Source organism: Filicampus tigris, chromosome 15 (genome assembly GCF_054856515.1).
Source record: "Filicampus tigris isolate MCC_2025a chromosome 15, RoL_Ftig_1.0, whole genome shotgun sequence".
Lineage (NCBI taxonomy): Eukaryota > Metazoa > Chordata > Actinopteri > Syngnathiformes > Syngnathidae > Filicampus > Filicampus tigris.
The window spans coordinates 19593782-19607842 of record NC_141231.1 but is presented as its reverse complement, the minus strand read 5'-3'; the positions used below and the strand labels follow the sequence as shown (position 1 = coordinate 19607842).

The window sequence follows — 14061 nt, the reverse complement described above, 5'->3', positions numbered from 1 at the left end:
AGAATAACATACCTGTTTTGGTGCAGTAATTACGTTTTGACCGCTTCCACTGACCTTTCTTCCTCCGGGAAAAAAAAACAAAAAAAAGATTTGAACGTTTAGATTTTCTCCTTTCACTTATTTGGGCGGCAAAACAAGCACAGTGTCAATTGTCTTCTTGACACAATTTGTGCAGAGTGGGTTGGAATTTAAAAAAAGCCAGATGCCATATGCTTCAAAATGCCAAATATCGGCGCCGATAAGTGGCCTGGTCTACCCCATTGTAAGCAAAAGTATATAGTGTCCAATATTTTTGTTATGCATTGCTCTTGCGTTCTCTCAATATGTTGAAATGAATTTTTATTATTTGAAAAGTGTGTTTTTGGATCGGTTATTCGAGCTTTCATTTTTAAGGGTTTGAGAATAATTTTTTAAACTTATGTACTACACGTGTAGTAATTGATTGAACACATTTTTTTCGTAATTTATTTCGCTCAAAAATGACACGTGGCATACGAACGTATGTTGACATACCAATGCATATTTTAAAAATGTTAACAGGTTGTTTTTTTTAAATGAATTGAACTTCAAATGTACAACACATATTGGCATAGTATATTGTTAACATAAAACAGAAAAGGTAACAGACAAGCCTCAAGAAAACCACAAAAAAGTGCTCAAATAAATACAATAACCAATAAAGAAATAAAAGAAGAAAGGGAGGGGCACGCTAGGGGTTTTCAGCACGGTTCAGCTCCTCTACTAATCTACATAATGTCACAGCATTTTTCTTTATCGTACATTTCAATTATGAAAAGTAATGACACAGTTCTTTATGAAAAACAAAAAATTAGGTTGAGATATCAAAATCTTTTTTTATGTATAAAATATTTTCCGAGAAGTGTAAGTGTGTTAATTATTAGGTCATGGGCTGACTCTTTGACAGAAATACCATACAAAACATTTTCTTTTGACAGAGTAGAACGATTGGGCAATTTAGGGAACAACCAGTTGTCAACAAGTATTCAGATTTGTATATTTCTCCTTCCTGGATCAACGTCAAAGTCCATTCCCTAGACTGTATACATCCACGCACAGACGCACTTTGATGACGTAAAACTGAACGCGCTGTAGTGTAGTGTGGTCGCAGGGCGCCGTCTTTGCTTGAAGTTGTCTCGGTGCACGTTGACGCTTCTCGGCCTGGTCTGGCCTAGCTTAGCTTAGCCTAGCCTGGCCTAGCCTGTCTTGTAGTAGCCGCTAATAAAGACGCGTTTGTGATCGCTTAGCAGTGGAAATCGTGTGAAAATGTGCGCAAGAAGGACCGCAAGGTACGAGGAGGAGCTCTGTGGAGCAAAAGACGACAAGGAGCGACAACGTCGCCAACTACTCGACGCCAGAGTTGTGCTTCACGCAGCAGGTTTGCTCACTTTCTTCCTATCACGTGTTTACGAACTGCGTTGTGTTGTCTGCAATATTCCCGTGTTTGTTTTTAAATGGGCCGGGACCTCCAGTAAAAAAAAAAAAAAAAAAAAATGTATACAGCGCGCCGCAATCATACGCAAGGTAACGCGTTGAGCTTTGCATGATTACAAGCGCCACAATTCAAAGGAAGACCAAATCCAGAAAACTACGGAGCCCCAGACATGACTTTTTGGGAAAAACCAAAGTTTGTGCGCACAAACTACTCATTGGTGCACAACAATTACTTTGTGCGCACAAACTGTTAATTTGTGCGCACGAAATAGTTAGGGTTAGGAACTAACATAGCTTCAAACTACAACCCGAATGCAGGATAAAAATATTCTGACAAGAACACGATAAGGAAATAAACTTTCCTTGAAGCTATTGCAGGTGTCTTGTTGTTTGGGCTGCAGTTCGAAGTGAAGCGAGTCGGTGAAGGGGCGCTCGATTTGTTTACCGTCTTGTCCAGTAAGGAATCAGAGTACTTCATGTGCACGCTTTAAAAGGAATAAATATCAGCGTTGTGTTTTCCACTAATCAAAGTTCATACTTGACACTTTTATGGACTCGCGGTTTGCAAAATTCAATAATCACACGTACATAACCCCCCTCTAATGTGAGATGGATGAAAAACGAATCACAAATGTGCTAATGATTCAAACAGTATGAGAAAGTGGGAATGAAGAGAAATGTTTCAACTTTTCTGTTTTTAAAGTGCTCTCTCGTGCATGCTTTCTGTTCTACTCAAGTTGTCATGAACTGTGCAAATAATCACCAGAGAAGGCAAAAGAGAAATGTGAGCTGCTATTCGTCCATGTTTTCTGATGTTTTTTCTCGTCTTGCCATATGAGCCGCTTTGTTTAAAAAAAAAAAAAGAAGAAAAACAATGCAATGTTATTTTTCCCAACATTGTCCGGCCGACTTCGATCTCAGCAAAATCCACCACATCAAAGTCACAAGGTCAATGTATTTTCTCTTGGTGTGTCCTGCAGACGGAGGTGAAAAATATCCCGGCTCGGGCCCCCAGGAGACGCCGTCGCTTCCCGTTGGAGGGGAAGGGGAGGCGCGTGTCAAACAAGAGGAGGAGGACGACAAGCAAGGGCCTCCTGACATTAAGGAGGAAGGGCAGGAGGAGGATGTCACCAAGTCGCCGTGCACTGGTCTCCCTTTCAAGAGTGACGATGAAGGTGAAGCTGAGGCCAGCGGAGGGGCGGAGCCTCCCAGCAGCAGCCGTAAACCAAGTCAGCGCATGACAACGGAAGGCGACGGACCATCACCCTCGAACGGACTCTTGGCGCCGCTGTCAGATAGTGACGACCCCATATCATGCTCTCCTCACACTCGTGACCGTGACAACGATGACGAGGATGATGATGATGAAGAGTCTGAAGGTCGTGTGACGGGTCACACTGACAGCAAACGCTGGGAATGTTCTCAGTATGGGAAAACTGTTAGCTCCGAGTCTCGTTTGAAAAAGCATCTGGTGACGCTCCCCGCAGAGAAACCATACGCATGCACGGTTTGTGCGAAAGTGTTCTCTGAGAAGGCAGCCTTGAAAACGCACACAAGAACTCACAGCAGAGAGAAACCCTTTGCATGCTCAGTTTGTGGGAAGAGGTTTTCCGGGAAGGAAAAATTGGAACGACACACAAGAACACACACTGGAGAGGCAGCTTTTTTGTGCTCACTTTGTGGTCAAAGATTCTCTCGCAAGGAAGATTTAGAACTACACACAAGCGGACACACTGGTTTGAAACCTCATTCTTGCACATTTTGTGGCAAGTTGTTCTCTCACAAGGCACTCTTAACAATACACACAAGAACACACACTGGAGAGAAACCTTTCGAATGCTCAGTTTGCGGCAAAAGATTCACTCAGAAGGGCAATTTAAAAACGCACACAAGAACACACACCGGGGAGAAACCTTCTGTCTGCTCCGTCTGTGGTAAAAGATTTTCAGTGAAGGGCAAATTAGCCATCCACGCGAGAACGCACACTGGATCTTTTGTCTGCTCGGCTTGTGGTCAGACGTTCTCCGACAAGGAAGATTTCGTACTCCACACGAGGGCACACGCAGGTTGGAAACCTTATTTATGTACACTTTGTGGTCAAGGTTTCACTGAGAAGAAATATTTGAGGGAACACTCAGTAACGCACAGTGGTGAGAAACCTTACACATGCACGCTTTGTGGTAAAAGTTTCCTGAACAAGGGGAACTTGGCAACGCACGCGTTTATACACACTGGGGAGAGACCTTTCGCCTGCTCAGTTTGTGGGCAAACGTTCACTCGAAGACACCATTTGGCAAAGCACACGAGAACGCACACGGGCGAGAAACCTTACACGTGCGCAGTTTGCGGTAACAGTTTTCTCAACAAGGGCCATTTGACAACGCACACCAGAATACACGCCGGGGAGAGACCGTTTGCCTGCTCGCATTGTGAGCAAACATTCACTCGAAGTGACCATTTGGCAAGCCACAGCAGAACGCACACACGTCAGTGAAAGTTTGGAGCCGCTCAGTTGGTCAACACCGATGCGGCCGGCCGGCCGCCCGCCCGCCCGCCCTCGCGCTGCGCTGAGCAAGCTTCCGGATGAAAATGTCGACGTTTACATGTCAGGACATTGAACAAGTGAACAATTGCAAGGAGGTCTTTGTGGTTATCTTCGAGAGCGCTTCGCCTGAGCACTCGTGTTGAAACGCTCGAAGCGATTGCGTCTGCATGCTTTGCCCGATGTTTTGCTCACACGCACACCAAATGTGTGACTCTGTCAAGAAAGTGGCAAGATGGAAACGTGCATCCCGAATAAAATACAACTCTTCAAAGAGTGACACTCACTCACTGAAAAAGGCTGATTTTGTTTATTTTTACTAACCAAAACGTTTGAGGAGTCTTCAAAACTTTGGCTGTCCCAATTCATGGCTTTGATTCAAATTCATTCATGAAGGAAGCCAGTTATGGGTTTAAAAGATGACTGAACATCTGTTTTGAAATGAATCGAGTCATAATTGACCTCATTGTGTATGCGCCCAAATTGTATTGGAAAAAAGTACAAGTGGGTGTGAGTTTATCAACTGATTCCACCTCTTTTATTTTGCGCAGCCGCCGAGATAATATAAAATAATCAAAACAACAATAATGCAATATAGTTGGAGAAGGTTGGCCACACAACACCAAAACAGTCGTTGTGAACAAATGTCATTTTGTGGACATGTCACAAACAAGGACGTGCGAATTTTGGGCGACCAAAAGCCGCCCGCCTGCCTTCAAATCGCACGCGACTCCATCTTGTGGACACATTTGGTATTGCTCCCTCTGCTGGCTTCAATAACGAATCCATTGAAAGGTCGCGAGAAGACGTTCAACAGAAAAAACAAAATCAAGAAATGTTCATTAGGTAGCGCTTCGCAGCAGCTGCAGCTCTAGCAAAGCGCTCTACACAACGCAGATCATCGACATAGTAACAATATAAGCGAACACAGAATAAAACAGCGACAAAGACCTTTGCACCCAAACAATGTTGACAAGTTAAGAAAGATAACATAATGTACGTATTCTAAAAGTTGAACGTAACTGAATTGGTTTTGACCAATGTCGTGTACTGGATCACTTAAAGCCACGGAAGACTGCCCTGAAATATTTTTGTGTCCATAGTCGTGTGAGTGTGTGTGTGCGTGTGTTAGTGTGGGTGGGGGTGCGTGTGTGCGTGTGCGTGTGTGTGGGAGTGTGTTTGTGGGTGTGGGTTTTAATTGCCGTTGTGGTTGTGCACTTGAGGGCCACCGTAGTATCGCGCGTTGGTGACGAAACTAAGTTTGTCTGGGTGGAGTCGCCGTACATTGCGCGCGTCTCCTTTTTAAAACGCAGGCGCTTAACCGAACCTTGGAGAAATTGACGAATCAGTATTTCGTCCATGTGGCGGACGTCCCTCACCATTTGACCAAGCGAAAACCTCATTCGTTCGCTCTTCGTGTCCGGGTGCACGTCGGAGCTTCTCGGCACTGCTTGGTGTAGCTCAGCTGAGCCTAGCCTAGCCTAGCCTAGCCTAGCCGAGCCGAGCCGAGCCGAGCCGAGCTTAGCCTAGCTTAGTTTAGCTGGCTAGCCGCTAACAAAGAGACGCGTTGGCGATCGCTCAGCAGTGATCAAGTGTTATGATTGTCGTGTGCCAATGTGCGCAGGAAGGACAGCAGAGTACGAGGAGCAACTTTGCGGAGCAAGAACCGACAGCGAGAAGCCAGCAAGCAGCGCAGGTTTGCTCACTCCACGTCTTTTAGCACAGGCTTCACAGGCATTTTAATGCTTATTTCCTATGAAACTCCGTGGTTGGCGACACGATAAAAGAAGAGGAGCGGCAAAGTCATCCTGGTTTGGGTACCCAGGAGCAGCCCGTGCACTTTGAAGATGACGCTTTTTGTCCTCGACAATCTCTAGCAGGGGTCTTCAATCCTGTTCCTCGAGGGCCGCTGTCTGTCCTTCCTGTGTTCCTGGATCTCTTCCTGCTGCATCACACCGGATTTAAATGATCAGATCATCAACAAGGTCCGCTGAAGCTGGATAACGATCCTGATCCGTTTGAATCTGGTGTGTTGCAGCGGCGAGATGGAAAACAGGCAGAACGGGATTGAAGACCTCGCCGAGCTGCTCCAGCGGTGCCTCAGCGCAGCTGTCAATTGAAAGTTCCAAATCCTAAACGCCAGCTTAGAGGAGGGGGATTGAGCCGTTTCACGTCCCGCCTCCAAGTTTCAAATTGTGGAGCGCACCTCCCAGTGCGCGTCACACAAGCACCCCCCCCCCCATCCACTTTTGGAAAGCGGTTTGATTCGCTGGCTTTTACTCAGCTTGAGACTCTTTTTATTCATTTTATTGTTTCAGCGGTTCGTTACCGACCCGTCTTATGGACAGCGCTGTTGTTATATTCGAGCTTATTCATAAAGTGCTATATAAATACAATTACATTGAGTAGAATTTGATTATCTGAATGTGGACATCTTAAACCACCCCAGCCTTATTTGATCTGGCAAATAAACGTCAGTAGCCTTATCACCTTTAAATTTGACTCACCTTAAATTACAGCAAACCTTAAAGAGGAAGGCAAGACAAACATCTTTTTTTCAACAATACGTTCCCAGCAGACCCACTAGTTGAAACAGGGCATTCTGATCAATATTGCCTTTGTGGAATAAGAGTTCATCCACTGGTTTTCAGCCATCTCTGGGGACGTCCATTTGGTTCACTTCTGTCGACTGAAAATGACATCACAACCACCAATCACGGCTGAACCGTTTCCCGAATCTGAGCTCCGGAGATGGCTCAAAACGAGTGGCTTAACGCTTATTCCACAAAGGCAAAATGAATCAGAATGCCGTGTTTCAACTAGTGGGCCTCCTCGGAACACATTGTTGGAAAAAAAGACGTTTGCGTTGACTTGTCAGTATAAACAATAATACGCAACATGACAGCTGACGTGGCCAAATCGTGTGCATTTGTCTTCTTGTGTGTCAAAGACGTCAGTGACCATGTCGATCCCGGGCGGTCGGGGGTCTCCTCCCATGAAAGCGGAAGCGGCGGATGAAGAGCCCGCCCGCAATGGCGAGGAAGAGGAGCCGGAGCCGGAGCCGCCTCGCGTCAAAGAGGAGCAAGAAGAGATGCCGCGCGTGGTGAAAGAGGAAGTGCAGGAGGAAATCATCAAGCTTCGATTGACCGGTGACCCTCTGAAGAGTGACGATGAAGGTCCAAGTGAGGCCAGCGGAGGGGCGGAGCCTCGCAGCAGCTCAAGTCAACACGCGACAACAGGAGGTGACGGCCGGTCACCAGCAGACGACCTCTTAGCGCCGCTATCAGAAAGTGATGGCTTGATGTCACACCCTCCTCACATTGATGAAGACGAGGAGGAGGAGGAGGAGGAGGAGTCCGAAGGTGAGCCGAGTCCCACCAAAGACAAAGGCTGGAAATGTTGCCAGTGTGGCAAAATCTTTGGCTACAAGTCTGCTTTGAAAAGACATCTGATGATACACACGGGAGAGAAACATTTTGCCTGCTCACTTTGTTGTAAAAGATTTTCTCAGAAGGGAAACTTAACAAAACACTCAAGAACGCACACTGGGGAGAAACCTTTTGCCTGCTCAAATTGTGAAAAAAGCTTCTTCACCAGGGAAAATTTAACAAAACACACAAGAACGCACACGGGTGAGAAACCGTTTGCCTGCTCGGTTTGCGCTAAACGATTCTCTCAGAAGGGAGACTTAACAAATCACGCGAGAACGCACACTGGCGAGAAGCCCTTTGCCTGCTCAGTGTGTGGCAAAAACTTCTCTCAGAAGGGACATTTAAATATCCACACAAGAACACACGCGAGCGAGAAACCTTTTGCCTGCTCGGTTTGCGGCCAAAGATTCACTACGAAGGGCTACCTGAGCATACACGCGAGATCGCACGCCGAGGAAAAACCGTTTGCCTGTTCCGATTGCGGTCGCCGATTCCTTCAGAAGGGAAGCTTAACAAAACACACAAGAACACACACTGGAGAGGAACCGTTTGCCTGCTCGGTGTGTGAGAAGAAATTCTCTCATAACGTCTCCTTGAAAATCCACACCAGGACACACACCGGCGAGGCACCTTTTTGCTGCTCAGTTTGCGGCCGACGATTCTCGGAGAAAGCAAGGCTAAGAAGTCACACAAAGACGCACACCGGAGAGAAACCTTTTGCCTGCTCGGTTTGTGGGCGTAGATTTACTCATAAGGGAACTTTAATATATCACACAAGGACACACACTGGTGAGAAAGCCTTTGTCTGCTCAGTGTGTGGCAGAAGATTCCCGAAAAAGGCCAATTTAAGCGCGCACGCGAGAACCCACTCTGGGGAGAAACCGTTTCCTTGCTCCGTTTGTGGCAAAAGATTCTCACGGAAGGACGTGGTTCAGAGACACAAGTGTGCCGGCGAGAGGAGCAACGGGCACTGAAGGTTTTGCCTTTGTCCGTTGACGACTGCATTCCAAGACCTTCATGTTGGAAATGAGCGCCCGTAGCAATTTGTCTGCTCTGTCCAATGCTTTTGCGAACTCTAGATCAAATAAGCAAACCGTCGACTGAAATGGACCACGAGGAAAGTTGGACACGCGTGCGACCAAAAATAAAAGGCAACCAAATCACTCCGTCCAGTTGGCCGTCCCTCTATATTCGTATCTATTGAAGAGTGCAAATAACGAGCGCGTGTGGCACATGAAGACAATGCGCACCAAAACAAATATGTGCGACAAACTCTTTCGTGACCATCAAATAAATCATGCGAGTGACTAATCCAATTTTATTGGACCTTTTAATGCATGCGTCAGTGTCCGTACTTTTGGAAAAAAAAAATGTAAATCATTAACATTTTCTTTTATTTTTTTCAGAATCAGAATACCTTGTTTCTACTCGTGGGCCCGCATAGAACATTCTTTGCCCTTTAGTTTTGTTACACTTGTATTTATTTTTGCATTTTCATCTTCTGTTGGATTTTTTGACCTTTATGATTTTATTGACGTTTTTGTTTCGTCTCACATTTACAATTGCGTTTCACCTTTCGCTATTTTGGAATGGATTGGATTGTTTTTGGTCAGTTCCCCTGATAGGACGGCAGGTGGCGGCAGAGAGCAGCAGCGGCAGCCGTCGATGACGTCACCGCGCCTCCTTCCAGGCTCCCGATGCTGACGCACGCCCACGGTAATAGGTCACATCAGGTCTTTATTGATATAGCGCTTCCACAATAGCTGCAGCGGTAACAAATTGAATTGAAGATGTGATCTTTTTTTATATTGTTTGCTGTTTTGTATTCCCAAAAAAAAAAAAGATGCTGACGCTCGCAGACCGGAAGCCATGTTGTGATGTCGGGAAGACTTGAGGTGCACAAGCAGGTGAAGATGATGATGATGATGACGATGACGATGATGATGATGTTGATGAGCACAAGATGGCGGCGATGAGGATTTGCTCGTGTGGCTTCCGGCCTGTCCGCGCGAGTCCCTAGCTGTGACACACCAGGACGACGTTGACGAAAGCCAACAAACGTATGCAGGTGACGCACGCGCACGCGCGCGCGCGCGCTTCTCCGCGCAAGTGACTCACGCACGTAGAACACGCACGCATGGAGGGGATGCGCACACACCCAAACACACATTCACACCCACACGTTCACATTAGCCGATAGCTGGTTTATGAAATCAATGCATTCTTTTTTTATGTTATCGTGGTCGGGTGCTTGTAAGGGTGTAGGATTAGGGTTTCAAACAGGGGTTGTTAGGGTGTCCAAGCGGTGTTAGGCTTTCAAAGTAGGGTTTCAACCAGGGACGGACACTGGGACCAATTTTCAGCCCGGGACTGTTCGTCAGTCGCGTGCTCCGACCGGCCGGGAAATAGACTGACCACTCGTGAAAATCACGACTACTTTCTCAAAATTCCAGATGGCCCAAAAGCCCCCTGGTTTTAACAAGGGATACGGTTTGAAAATAGGGGATTCAACTCGGTTAGGGTTTCAAACTAACGGTGGAGTTTCAAACTGGGGTTAGGGCTACAAATGAAGGTTGCTAACTAGGGTCAGGGCTTCAAACTAGGGATGGGGTTTCAAAGTAGGGTTTCAAGCTAGGGTTGGGGTTTCAAACTAGAGTTAGGGCTGCAAATGAAGGTTTCAAACGAGGATTAGGGCTAGGGTTAACCCAAACCCTAGTTTGCAATCTTCATTTGTAGCTCATGCAGACACGCTAAAGACAAAAAGCACGGCTGATGGATGGACTTGCCGGACATGATGGCGTGTGCGTGTGTGCGCAGGCGCGATGGCCTTCATGTGCGGCTTCTCGCGCAGCGGCTCGCGCTCGCCCGCTCGCCAGGATTCCCGCGAGCGCGTCAGCGTGTCGGAGCTGGAGCGACTTTTGAGCAGCGGCAAGACGGCCTGCAACCACGCCGACCAAGTCTGGCCCGGACTCTACATCGGAGACCAGTCAGTTGGCGCGCGCCTTCGCTTCACCCCCGAAAAGCCCGCCAAATGTCATGTCAAATATGTGCGCGCGTGTGTGCTCAGAAACATGGCGTCGGACCGCCGCGAACTGGCGCGCGTGGGCATCACGCACATCGTGAACTGCGCGCAGAGCCGATGGCGGGGCGGCGGCGGCGGCGAGTGCTACGCCGGCATGAACGTGACGTACCTCGGCATCGAGGCGCACGACTCGCCCGCCTTTGACATGAGCAAAAACTTTTATCCTGCCGCCGACTTCATACACAAAGCGCTCACTGGAGGAGGTGCGTGTGTGTTCGTGTCTACTTATTGCGTGTGAACAGTACATGTGTGTTTGTACAATGCGGGAGTGTGTGTGCTACGTGTTAAGGCCGAGTGTTAGCATAGAGCAACAAATTGTTTTGCGCCGGTTTGTTAGCAGATCTGAGCAAATGCTAACGCGTCCGCCGGAAGATTGTGTGACCACATGTTTACGCATGCGTGTTTCGTGTGCAGTGTGTGCCTTTTCCCATGTAATGTGAGCGTGTACTATGGTGCACATGCAGGCAAGGTTCTGGTCCACTGCGCGGTGGGCCTGAGCCGCTCGGCCACGCTGGTCCTGGCCTACCTGATGATCCGGCAGAACTTAACCCTGGTGGAGGCCATCAAGACCGTCAAGGACCACCGCGGGGTCACGCCCAACCGAGGATTCCTGCGCCAGCTCAGCGGCCTGGACGGCATCCTGCGCGAGAGTCGGCGCGCCGCCGCCGCGCAGACCAGCTAATGCTAAAATCATGCCAATGGCTAACGTCGCATCGTGCGCGTACGCACGCCCCAAAATGAAATCAGCTCAAAACTGCCCAGATGACCAAGTGCTCAGTCAGGTTAGCGCTAATCGCTAATGCGAGGAAAAACAACAAGCCTGAGCTCATTTTTCAACAGCTCGATGAAAAAGTTAATCCCACAATTACCTCCAGCATTGTGGTGACGAAACGTTTTTTAAATGTTTTCTTTTTTTTATCGTGACGTTCTGTGCTATTTCACCACAACACAGGAGCTTCTTAGCTTAGCCAAGATATGAACAAAGAAAGAGCTGGATTTGTAAAATCAATTTGTGTTGATAGTGTCAAATGCTTATGTTTCTCTTTTTCTTCACATGCTTGCCAGGAAAACAAAACACAAATGTGTAAACAAAAACAAGAAGAGCTACGTGTTAGCATAGCAACAAAGTGCTTTGAAGAGCAGAGGAGCGCTGGTTTGTGAGCAGATCTGAGCAAATACCATAACGGCGAATGCGTCCGCCAGATCGTAGTGTGACATCCAAGCGCACAAGATGAATGAAATCAGCTAATAACTGCCCGGAAGAAAAGGACAGACAGCAAAATGCTCAGCGAGGTATGCGCTAATGCCGATGAAAAACAATGAGCGCGAGCTAACGCTCAACTCTTGAATCAGCCCGACCCCAAAAAAATAGAGATATGTTACGTGATATTTTAAAGTTGTCGTCCACGAGTACAGGAAAATGGGTCTGTAGCAAACTGAGGTTGAACGCAGCGCTAGCCCAGTCTGTTTGACCCAGGGACTCTAGGGACCTACAAAAATTGCCAGCAACGTGTCGCACCCTCAGCTGCACAAAAAAAAAAAAGTTTTGGGGAGCCAATCTCCCAAATGTACAGGAAGTGAGCTATGAGCGTCGCATAGTTTTGCCTGCTTGTATACTACTGATTTCATCCCGTTGACTTGGGACATTTGCGTTTCGAAATTCCTTCTTAATGAAACGTCGTATGTTTCACTTGGATCTACAAAAAAACTACCAAAATGTCTTTTGGAGCCATATGCTAAACCTATTAACAGGAAGTCCACCATTTTAAAATGTACTCTGGAATTTGTCGCCAATATTGGCCCTTTCATATTTTAACAAACTACTCTTAGGGAATTTATCCACTCATCTTCAAACTTTGTGTGTTTCATCTAAAGACAAAAAGTTATTGAAATCTTTCTTTGTCGCACACGGTTGCCGTGGCGATGCACTGTTTACAAAGAAAAATGATGCTGTTTTTGTGGGTCTAAACCTGGGCGAAAACTCATGAGACTGCACACACATTGAGGCTTGGCAAAAATGTTTTGATTTTCGGAGTTCTTCCCCAACGTGTCGGTACTCCGACGTGCAAGTAGCTCGTGGCTAGGGTTGCGAGGGCCCTTTACAGCTGCTCGCAGCTGTTTTTTTTTTTTTTTTTTTTTCCTTTTTAAGACTTGTTCTGTATGTGTTTGCAGCAACAAAGCTAATTATCTTCGCCATTATGTAAACAAAGAGCTGTATTTGTACAGTGAAGTCAGTGTTAATAGAGTCAAATGCACATTGAATCCAATGTGCATTTGACATTTGCATTTGCATTCCATTCTTCGCCAATAACACCACCAGAAGACTCGTGTGGTCCAGTCAGGTGCCGACGTGAAGTCGAACATAGCGTTGGAGTTGAGGAGCTGAAATCAACTCATCGAGATCGCTAATTGCCCGACCCGAGGACAGATTGACAGATTGTACATTAGCGTGTTAGCTCATTGGATCTCGTGTTATCGTGTTTTCTAGTGGAACTTTAAACTGCCGATATTGATGTTTGTGTTAGCTGGCCACTTGGGGACCAACATACGTCCTTTTTGTTCACGCGAGCACATTTTCATATATATGTCAAATCGAAATTTTGTGCTCCACGGTGTCATTTTTGTTTGTGTTTCAACTGAAATGTCAAAAGCAAACGTGCTCGTCTTGATCAGTGGACGTCAAATGTGTTGTGTGGTTCTGTGCTGTGATTGGCTGTCACTTTAAATTTGTCTTTTATTTTTCTCTTTTAAGAATTGTTTTTGAAATCATTTTGATGCCTTACTATTTGATTTTTAGACTGATTTTTTTTGTTTTTATGGTGAACATTTTTTATTCCAAACTGCCTGCTTTCAATAAACATTTCCTGTTAGTCACAAAATAAAACTTTCTTGACTCTACTTCTCCTAGTAGGTGGTGTTGATAATATATATATATATATATGTATACATATATATATACGTATATATGTATACATATATATACGTATATATGTATACATATATATACGTATATATGTATACATATATATACGTATATATGTATACATATATATATATATACGTATATATGTATACATATATATATATATACGTATATATGTATACATATATATATATATACGTATATATGTATACATATATATATATATACGTATATATGTATACATATATATGTATACATATATACGTATATATGTATACATATATATGTATATATACGTATATATGTATACATATATATGTATACATATATACGTATATATATATATATGTATACATATATACGTATATATGTATACATATATACGTATATATGTATACATATATATATATGTATACATATATATATATACGTATATATGTATACATATATATATATACGTATATATGTATGTATACATATATACGTGTATATATATGTATACATATATACGTATATATATGTATGTATACATATATACGTATATATATGTATGTATACATATATATATATACGTATATATGTATACATATATATATATACGTATATATGTATACATATATATATATATATA

General features: G+C 45.1%; 3 protein-coding genes across 6 annotated transcripts; all 3 read left to right on the top strand.

Moving 5' to 3' along the window:
• The first annotated feature begins 496 nt into the window (after positions 1-496).
• On the top strand, positions 497-4280 carry LOC147135929 (uncharacterized). The gene is made up of 2 exons (XM_086054390.1): positions 497-1396; positions 2433-4280. The coding sequence occupies exons 1-2, from the start codon at positions 1285-1287 to the stop codon at positions 3944-3946; spliced, it is 1626 nt and encodes a 541-aa protein (XP_085910516.1). The 5' UTR covers positions 497-1284; the 3' UTR covers positions 3947-4280.
• Positions 4281-5232: 952 nt separating this feature from the next.
• On the top strand, positions 5233-9416 carry LOC147135928 (uncharacterized). 3 transcript variants are annotated; one of them, XM_086054393.1, is made up of 4 exons: positions 5233-5690; positions 6945-7356; positions 9039-9141; positions 9269-9416. In XM_086054393.1, the coding sequence occupies exons 1-3, from the start codon at positions 5592-5594 to the stop codon at positions 9092-9094; spliced, it is 567 nt and encodes a 188-aa protein (XP_085910519.1). In that variant the 5' UTR covers positions 5233-5591; the 3' UTR covers positions 9095-9141; positions 9269-9416. The 3 variants fall into 3 exon arrangements, 2 of the variants coding, with proteins under 2 accessions (XP_085910519.1, XP_085910518.1); XM_086054392.1 differs by having other exon boundaries at positions 6945-7626; XR_015089923.1 differs by having other exon boundaries at positions 6945-9141; positions 9269-9313.
• Positions 9290-13391, top strand: dusp26 (dual specificity phosphatase 26). Of its 2 annotated transcripts, none has more exons than XM_086054433.1 (4): positions 9290-9485; positions 10243-10411; positions 10493-10710; positions 10972-13391. In XM_086054433.1, the coding sequence occupies exons 2-4, from the start codon at positions 10248-10250 to the stop codon at positions 11187-11189; spliced, it is 600 nt and encodes a 199-aa protein (XP_085910559.1). In that variant the 5' UTR covers positions 9290-9485; positions 10243-10247; the 3' UTR covers positions 11190-13391. The 2 variants fall into 2 exon arrangements, with proteins under 2 accessions (XP_085910559.1, XP_085910558.1); XM_086054432.1 differs by having other exon boundaries at positions 9291-9493.
• The last annotated feature ends 670 nt before the right edge of the window (positions 13392-14061 follow it).